This window comes from Tachypleus tridentatus, unplaced genomic scaffold, assembly GCF_004210375.1.
Source record: "Tachypleus tridentatus isolate NWPU-2018 unplaced genomic scaffold, ASM421037v1 Hic_cluster_2, whole genome shotgun sequence".
NCBI classification, from domain to species: Eukaryota; Metazoa; Arthropoda; class Merostomata; order Xiphosura; family Limulidae; genus Tachypleus; species Tachypleus tridentatus.
In genome coordinates, this window is record NW_027467782.1 from 26,350,251 (window position 1) to 26,360,532 (window position 10,282).

General features: G+C 31.1%; 1 protein-coding gene across 24 annotated transcripts in view; it reads right to left on the reverse strand.

The window, feature by feature from the left end:
- The window catches only part of LOC143243052 (dynein axonemal heavy chain 7-like), a 50,080-nt gene that overhangs the window by 19,348 nt on the left and 20,450 nt on the right, over nt 1–10,282 (reverse strand). For 2 of the 24 annotated variants that reach the window (XM_076486755.1, XM_076486735.1), the window contains exons 1-3: nt 7,959–9,034; nt 5,237–5,402; nt 1,083–1,260 (exon numbers count right to left, since the gene is read on the reverse strand). The exons of 1 other annotated variant lie outside the window; for it this stretch is intronic. In XM_076486755.1, coding sequence (XP_076342870.1) covers nt 1,083–1,085 — 3 coding nt within the window. In that variant the 5' untranslated portion in view covers nt 1,086–1,260; nt 5,237–5,402; nt 7,959–9,034. 21 more of the 24 variants (XM_076486740.1, XM_076486741.1, XM_076486744.1 and 18 more) reach the window with 21 other exon arrangements.

Consider the following 10,282-nt stretch of genomic DNA (forward strand, 5'->3'; position numbering starts at 1 on the left):
TCAGATATGTGATGAATGGACTTATGATCTGAAACTGATCACCTTAGCTCACACTATATCCACTAGATTTGCATAAGCTTCTCTCACTTGCCTCTTTTAAAGTCAATCACAGCATTTAAAGTATTTCAAATTGTTTGTGAACAATGTCCAGACCTCAGTAAAGAAATATCGATGTTTTACCACTTGAAAAACCATCAGATGAATGAAAACTGGCCGATCAGAGCAGGTTAATACAAGTTGGTGACATGTACCATTAGCATGAATGTAGGACTATATCCAAACCAATATTACACATCTGGACAGCTTCATTCAAAACACAAACAGATGACCAGTATCTGCCAATTTAGATCACCCACAACTAAAACTATTACCAGAGAACCAGTCTTAACAATGCCATCCGTTTACCAGACATAGCGGAAACTGGATAATGTGTCAATGTACAGACGGTTAGAGCCAGACTTTATGTGGTAAACTGAATGATGTATCAGTTATGGATGGTTACACACTCAGTGAGGTGTATTCTCATCACAACAAATGACACAAGATATGTAGAGATAGTTTGTGGGCTAATTTTGAAATAGTTATTACATCGACCATAATTTAATAGGAGATGACGTACATACTATGTACAGCTGTCAATGTACCCCTACTTAATTACCAGGGGTCTTAAGAGTACACCATAGGTTATAATGGCCATAAACTTTATAATGTTTATGTACAGTTATAAAAAGAAATAATGGCTATAAACTTTATAATGTTTATGTACAGTTATAAAAAGAAATAATGGCTATAAACTTTATAATGTTTATGCACAGTTATATAAACCAATAATTTTTAAAAATACATTTTGATATATATCTGCTGTGTTAGTACTTATTTTGTTTTTAATGTAATTACCAATGGTTTTTGTCTGATAATTTTATAGATATAATAAACTGTTATCAGTCCCATATCTCTGTGTTGTTTTATAAATGTATCTATTGTTGAAGGAGTTATTCATAAAAAGCTTTTAGTTGAATTTTATTCAGTTTGTTTAAAGTTAGGCACAAAACTAAACAATGAGATATGTTTGCTCTTCCTACCATGGGTATCCAAACCGGTTTCTAGCAATGTAAGTCCGAACACATAGTGCTGTGAATTTTATTCAGTGATTTGGAAAGTTACAATATGTCATCATTCTAATAACATTCAATTATTAATACTTTAAACAGCAGGCATAATTCATGTTGTGGTTCCACAAGGTAAACAATCTTTAAAAACCTGAGAAATAAAAAATAAACACACATGTACACAGAAAGTGAAGCCATTTTTATATCAATAAAAACCAAAGCTAAAACTACTGTAAGAAAAGTACTAGAGAATAGTGAGTGTTTAATTTCAAAGAGTGAAAATTTAGACGTAAACTATTTATTTTAGTTTTTTGTACTGTTGGGTTATCGATGGATCAATTTTAAGTTTATGGACTTATAACACTAAAATCCAGGGTTCTATTCCCTATGTTGATCAATATTTGAGGCTTCAGCTGCTTATGAAGTAGTTTTAATGTCATAAATCACAATCGATTCAAACCAGACCTACACCTCTTCACAGATGCTTATCTTTCTGGTTGTGGTACATCTCTGAATAGCTATCTCTCCTCAGACATCTGGACCTGCATAAGCAATTCCTCTACATCAGTGTGCTCGACCTTTATTCTATCAAACGGAGATGTTTGCATTTCTTACCAATGCTAGTAGATGGTTTGATTATTATCCATTCTGACAATTTCATGGTGGTTTTATATATCAATAATAGAGTAAGTACCAGATCTTTAACTCTTTATTTTTAAACACTCATCCTCATAAACATCTATCCAGTGAATTTGCTCTATAGATTATAATGTATTAAGAGCGATGTACCTCATAGTAAACCATCTGTACCCTCTTCCACCTATTAAATAGCCACTTCACTCACAAGTTTCCTGATGTGTATGCTTTGTTTTGGATACTTACAACTTCTTTTCTCATCAGTAATGAAGATTCATGAGTACAGATGGAGCTAGCAAACATGGAATTGACATCACTCTCCTATTGGTAGAGAGAGGGCCTTTACTGCACAGTAACATCATTATCCAATAATATAATTCATGAGAACTTACGAAAGTTTAGGTGGGAGTTGCCTGAAAGCTAGTGTCATGCAAATACTTAAGGAAGATGCTAACAGAAGATAGAATCTTTCTCTGAAATGCTAAGTATCTAATTGAAACAAATTTTTATGTAAGAAAATGTTAACTTTCCAAAATCAGATCTGTGGTGACTAACCAGCAGGAGATAATACAAAGGGGGGGGGGCCTTACATTTGATGATGTGTTAAAATCTTCCTGTTTTGTTCTTTTATGTTTTGCATGTTGTTTGTTTGTGTTTCCTTTATTATATAGTTGTTAATTAACTAAAGTTTCAAAATTCACTCCAGATGAAAATGAATCTTGAATTTCATATGAATTTTAATACCCTTTTCACTGAGGAGAATTTTCAAAACATTTCTCAACGAGGCTGAATTTTCTTCCTTTTATTTTAGGTTGATCCACTTCTGATCTGTCTTATAGTGAAGTTATTTCTATTTTGAAAGTCATGTCTATGATGGAAGTCCCTATACCTTTGACTCAAACTTACTTTCATACATGTTACTGAGTATGATTGAATTAATGGAAGATTTCTGTAGGTTCACTGAAATTCTCTATCAATCCCTATCTATTCTACAAGATTCTTTGTATCAGTTCAATACTCAACGTCTGTATACATTTACCATCTATCTGAGAAAGAAAAGCCTCTCTTTTTGGATCTTTGTACCACATCCTTCAGCTCAGATGGTAAATTAATTTATTCAGGATTATACCAAGTTATCCACATACCTGCCTATTTCCACACATTAAAATTATATAGATATGATGAAAAATCATACCTACAGCTACAGAACAACTTATTAGACATTGATTTTCTAAGACAATTATCATAAACTCTTGCATTTCAAAGTTTCCAACATCAGTTTAGGGTTTAATAAACAATACCATAATAAACAGAAAAAAATTTAAACAAAAAATTACTGGTGATGAAAAATGAATTAAGATGTGTCATGAGATAAAAGTAAAGATAAAGAATGGAACATAGCTGTGAAATGATGTCCACGTAACGAGAGAAGATACAGAATGGAACATAGCTGAGAAATGATGTCCACATAATGAGAGAAGATACAGAATGGAACATAGCTGTGAAATGATGTACACATAATGAGAGGATGGCTGAATACTGTCCTCAAGAGGAAACAAAGTTGACAAAGCCTTATGTAGAAGATGGAAATAAATAAACAAGCTAAATTTCTCATTGAAAATGGGAGATGAAAGAGATTAAAACCATAGGAAATGAAGTTGTAGGCTACATAATGAAAATCACTAATATATGAAAATAGGCTGTCACGTCATCAACATGTAACTACTTTACCAAGCCACTGTTGAGATTTGACTTATGTGAGGTAGTTCTTCCATCACAATAGAGACAGAAATAGTAATACCAGCTTGTAAGTTCATAAGCTTTAAAATATAAGTCAAAAACCAAAGTAAATCTCTATCATTTAAAAATGCATCTTTCGAATGCAGAACTATATAGGGAGCTAACAATTCGGGAGGTGGTGTCCACTCTAACTGTTAGAAAGCAAATGTATCATCCCACTTTTGCTACTCTCTTGCTTTACATGTGACTTTTGGACTAGCTGCACATGTACTTTCCATTCCTATATCCTTTTTCCTTTGTTCCATATCAGAGAAAATTATAACTGGCTGAGTATTCCATAATCTACAAAATCCTACTGATTATTTTGTGAGGGAATTAGTTTTAGAAAGTAATTTGACCAACCAAATAATAATAGTTGACTAAAGAACCCTCATCATACTTTCTCCAGCTGGTTTATTCCTGGGAGGTCTGGTACGGAAAAAGAGATGGACCAGTCTAGATGTATTGGTAAATAAGATAAACCAGACAGCATATCTACAGTTAAGAATGTCATACTCATTTTTACATACAATTTAGTGACCTAGACTTTCAAGATGGAAGAATAATATACCTGGTTAGTGTGTTTTCTCACTAGCTTATTCCTCTTACAAAAATAACATTCCAACCAAATTCTTTAGACACTTTCCGAGGACTGCTTGTCTGGGTTCCTAAACCAAATCAATGTTACGTTAGTTTCAGTAAGATATCGAATCAATGTTAATATTTTCTTACAGTGAAAACATAATTCTGACAGATACTATACTCTCCTCACACTTCTGGTGCTTCTTTTCTGACTAATACAGAACTGAAGAATGTGAACTACAGTAAACAGGAAGACAGCTGTGATAGTGGTGTGTGTTTTAGTGATGAGTTGTTCTTGGACATTTACATGCTACAACGCAGCTGAATCACATTGAAACGTAAAGTAGGTGGGAGTTTCAAGACTAGAAGACAGTATAAACATTTTCACTCTTTGAAGGTTGCAATGAACAATACAAATTCTTATTGAAAATAGTATGAAAACTGATATTTTAGGGTATGTACAGTGATATGATATAACTTCCTATGTATACATACACATAAACCATCAGTTATAAATATAACTAGAAAAATAAAACTGAATATAACACATGGCAACTGATAATGTACTTAATATTTAAAATTAATTTATAAATAAAATCAGGTATAATAACTTTATATCAAACACAAAATATCTAAATAAAAATGTTGTTGAATAACTTGTTGAAAAAATATGTCGAGGAATAAATATTTTTGCAAGTGTAACATTATACAACATGAAATTATATTGTGTGTGTGTTATTATAACATTATATAACATTAAATTATATTGTGTGTGTGTTTTTACAACATTAAATTATTTGGGGGTGTGTTTTCTACAACATTAAATTATATTGTGTGTTTTATTACAACATTAAATTATATTGTGTGTTTGTGTTATTTTGTAATAAAGCCATATCGAGCTATCTAACATATTCACTGAGGACAATGAAAACCCTGATTTTATCGTTGTAATTCTGTAGTAAAGTGCTGTACCACCCTGAGTTTCCAAGAATTTCCAAGTATGTCAGAGTTTTTAAATATTTTAATCTAACCTAGACTGTGCTAACGTATCTACTTAAATAGATGTTACAAACTTGGGACTTCCTAATAGAGCCACAAGTCTTTTCATGTGTTATTACTGATATAGTCACCAATATGGTTGCCTTTAAACTTTACTCATCTTGGCTCATTTATTGTAGACGATATTTAAGTCACGGTGTGAGGATGCTTTCTCGGTAAACACAGATGAATTCCTTTTAGATGGACCAAAATTATCAAGAGGTTTTTTCAGAGATGTCACAGAAAATTAAAGTATATCTAAGGGTAAAAATGTAGTACTACTTAGTTACACAGTTTATCACATCACTCTAAATAACAAAACATCACTGGAGAACACAAGTTTCAGCAAAATATACTTTGAACTTTAAATATGAACAATTAATGTGGACTTAAATCGAGAGGTGAAAATGTAAAAACATGTACAAATTACACGGTTAGCAATTAAGTAATAAAGATATCTCATGAGGAAAACATCAGTACTTATTAAAAACTAGATTTATTTTAATATGTTAAATATCATGAGATCAGTTAAAATAAACTATGAAGTTTAAAACATATTATATTCAATTTTTACATACTTATCACTGAGAAAGAGAATATGTTTTGGAATAAATTATCTATCATAAGTGTCCATCATGTCTTAGTTGTGTACAGTTTCAAAAATTAATGTTTTCATTCTTTATTGTACAATAAATTACTTGATTAAATATCTCTATAAATGATTCCTTTTTAGTGAATATTTGTTAGCGCTCGTAAAAAGTTTATCATACCATATTTTACTTCGTCTTTCATTATATTTTAATTTTTTATATAATTTACTTTTATTCTTACCTATCAATTTAACTTGTAATGAGACTTATCTAATATTTATACAATAAACAATATTTAACAGTTTTACAGACATTTCAGTTTGAATAGTTTGATCTAAAACAGCTTCGTTTTTTTTAAAGAATTTCCAACCCATAAATGAGACATCAAGACTGACATTCTAATAAACATTTGGCCTGGTTTTTTGAATAAATTTGGTATTAACTGAAATGTCATATTTTGTTACTAGTTTTTGCCAAATGTTGGTTATATTTCTGCTAATATTGGGAATATATGATATGCAACAGTATATGGTTTCATGATTTTTTGATTTGTGAGGTGTATTTACTTTTGTTGGTTAATTTTGCTTTATGTTTAGGTGTGTGCGTATAATATTTAACTACGGTTTGTGGAGGAAACTTGTTGATGAAGTATTGTTTTATTTTGTCTAATTCATTATTAATTTTATCTGGTGAGCATATTTGGTTTCTTAGTGTGTTGAGTTTTTGTTTTGTTTCATGTGCTGAGTTCCAAGGAATGTATAGTCCAGTATGGGTGATTTTTCAGTGGATTTCTGTTTTAAATTGCGTGTCAGTTCTTGTAATTTTGAGGTTAAAAATGATATTTGATTGCTTTCTTTCTATTCACATGTGAAGTTAATGTTGGGATATATAGAGTTAATGTGATTGAAAAAAATTAAGTGTGTGTTGTGTGGATGTGAATCTCACAATTGTGTCATCAACATATCTGTACCAGTTTAGTGGCGGATGTAATGCTGTGTTCATTGTTTGTGTTTCAACTTGCATCATACAAATATTGGCTAGAACTGGTGATACTGAGTTGCCCATGCTTAGGCGATTTGTTTGTATATAGTTGTGGTTGTTGAACATGAAGTTTGTCTTCATTGTGGTGAATTCTATGAGGGTTGCTGGGAATGTCTATTGATGAGTTAGGGTCTCAAATACAGAGTTCTAAGACTATCATACAGGCTTCAGCAGTTGGGACTTCTGTAAAGAGGGAAATAACATTGAAACTGGCCATTAAGGCTTTATGATTAAGTTAAGATTAGACTTGAAATTAAAAGAGTCTTTGATGAATGAGTTGGCTGATGTTACATATTTGGAGAATGCCCATGCTTTGTATTTACCAAGATTGTAATTAAACAATTCATATGTGGATGTTATTGGTCATAATGGATGATCTGGTTTAAGAGGTTTGGGGATGCCGAATATTTGTGGTGTGCGTGAGTCGGTCTTGCATAGGTAGGAATAAAGTTTTTTGAAACTGTGTTGGCTTTTTCATTTTTAGTAGTATTTTGTTCAGTTGCATTTCATGTGTCTTTGTTGGATTTGTGTGTATTGGTTTTAATTTGTTTGTGTCTGATAGGATGTTCTTTATTTTTTAGATGTATTAATTCATGTTCATTATGACTATAACATTTCCTTTATCTGCTTTTAAAATATTTATGTTTTTGTCATGTTTTAGGTTTTTAATGGAATTAATGTCTCTTTTTGTAAGATTGTTTTTAGCTTTCTGTTGTGAAATAATGTTGATGATTTTGTGAGAAAATTATTTGAAAAAATCTTTTAAAATGTTGTTTTTAGGTGTTTCTGGAAAATATAAATTTTTAATTTTTTGGGGAAGTTTGGCTGTTGAAAGTCAATAAAATTGTCACAGTTGTCTTTCTGTTGGTTGTTTTCTGTGGAAAGTGTCAGAAGTTTTCTGGCTAGGTCTTCTAAACATGTTTTAATTTCTAATGTTGGACCTTAGGACCAACCTAGAAAATAGTTTTTTGGCAAAAACTAGTCGCAAAATATGACATTCCAGTTAATCCAAAATTTATTCAAATACCAAGCACAAATCTAAGTTCTATATTATGTAAAAACTACAATGACAAACACCACACCAATATTATTTATTAAATACAATGTGATAACTGCCATGACTTCTATATTGGAGAAACAAGTAGAGAAATGGAAACCACATTCAAAGAACACAAATAGTCACCTTCACACGTTTTCGTACACTGTAATTCAATCTTTGGCTTTCCTTCCATCCAACAGTTCCTCAACTGCAGAAGTAAAACCCTGGAATTTATTGTTCAACAGAACAGAATTATTATGATCAATTTCCTAACTTTTAAATCAAATAGTGTTCTTTCTGCCATCCTGAATGTCAATGTTAACTGATATATCTTTTCCATGTAAATGTTTAAGCTCCTCCTGAAATCTTACTGTCATTCTCCACAGTCCACACTTTACCTGCCTCTTCTTTAATGAGGATACTCTCCAATTACAAATTCTACACACAAATTGCACATCTTCATTACTAGTTTCCTTCAAAATACCTGCCAGTCCAAAGCTCCCAAATGAAATCCCCTCATTGTGCTCGTTACATCTGGCAAACTTTGAACGCTTGTCTCCTAGTCTTAACCATTGTACTGATACTTGCAGCCTTACAGTTATCAATACTAATTACCATAATCTTTTGCTAACAGCTACTATTGAGCTTAACATTTAAGAATCAATTACATTATTTTTATCTCTACTCCTTCTTCACAATAACGTAATGAAGTTTAGCTGTATAGAACTTTATAAATTAGTATAACTGACAACATACGTGAGGTTAATAACAAAATATTTTTAGTCTGATTTATAATCTACCTATTTTTATAAGCTGGATCAAAACTAGCGATCTCACTTGAAGTAATAAAGTTAATTCTTAAAACACCAAAAGATATTAAAACTTTTAGAATAGGCTCGTTACAGTTAATCAAGTTCACTAATTTTTGCTGTAATAATAAAACACGAAGAGAAAAACAGTTTTAGTAAGCTATATTTTAGATTATATTTACTTAATAAAAATATATTTATTCTGTTCTACGATTTATCACAAGCTTATCTTTAACGAAGCCTGAAGTACCGTTACAATGTTAAGCCTATTTAAAAATTAAACCTTGTTGTAAAATCTACACATTTGAAATTTTAAGTTTAAATTGTGACCATCTTTCTTTCATTTACAAATCAGACTATATCTAGTTGTTATTTAACCCAAATGACTTCGAATTTTAATATCAAGATTAAATAACTCACAAATTTATAAGAGCGACCACTCTTACCCTGCATCTCAAAACTTAGATTTGATAATCAGCGTTAACATATAAAATATACATATATATTTGATAGCATTTAAACGACAAAAAGCAACCTGAGCGTTGAGAGAATTTTTGTTCAATCGGAAATTGGGAATGAACAGATTTAAATAATAACAAATGCAATGAAATGTACAAAATAACATTTGATACACACGTGTTAGAAAAACTACTGTGAAGAAAGGCTCAAATATAACAATAAACCATTAATATAATGATAAATATGAAATATTATTACTTCATCAGCTTTTATGTCCTTTCCAACAATATAGTAAGCTACTTTAGAAATACTCAACAATACACACCGTCTCTTAAGAACCAAACTATCACTGCACAAGTTTCGAAGTCTGTGAAAAAAACAACTGCGGCGTATATTTCAAAATATTAATTTTACTAAAAGTAATTACAAAGGCTCTTTGGAAGATCTGAGTTGACATAATTATGATGTCTATTCTGGAGTGTTTAACTCATGTATTTCTGTTGCTTCTAATATGCTGTTGGAGGAATATCTTAATCCTGGCTCTCTTTAGGTTTTTGATGGTAGCATCAATAATGGCTTCTATATGCTACTTAATTAAAGTAATGACGGCTTCCTGTAAATGTAAAACCACGGAAGATATGAAAGACGCTTTAAAGTATATGTCTAAAGAAATCTGTACGGATATCTTGATATATCTGATTATAGTTGTGGTAACTGTCCCATGGCGATTACATTACGTATCCATGATGAATATCGCAAGATACCTGATTGACGTAGTTGTGGTGGTTCTCCTAATCTGTTTAATTATTTTAGCCATGACAAATGTACTAAAACATTCAAATAATGTCTTTTGGGTGGTTATCCTAAGTTGTTTCGTTAATATCATCCTGATGGTTCTCGGCAGATGTTTGACAAACATTATCATGATAGCGGTATTAATATGTTTAACTTCACTAATCATATTAATTGTTTTGATGCGTGAAACTAAAATGATAATGATAGATATCGAGAGATACTTAACTGAAAAGGTGATGATCAGTATCTTAGAGAAACTGATTAAAGTAATAATAATGACTACACTCCAATTTATAATCAAAGAAAACATGATAGCTGTCCAATATATCTTAGTTTACGTATTAATTAAGGTTATAACTTTTTCTATTTAATACAGTTATGGTGATTAGTGATGTCGATAAAAAC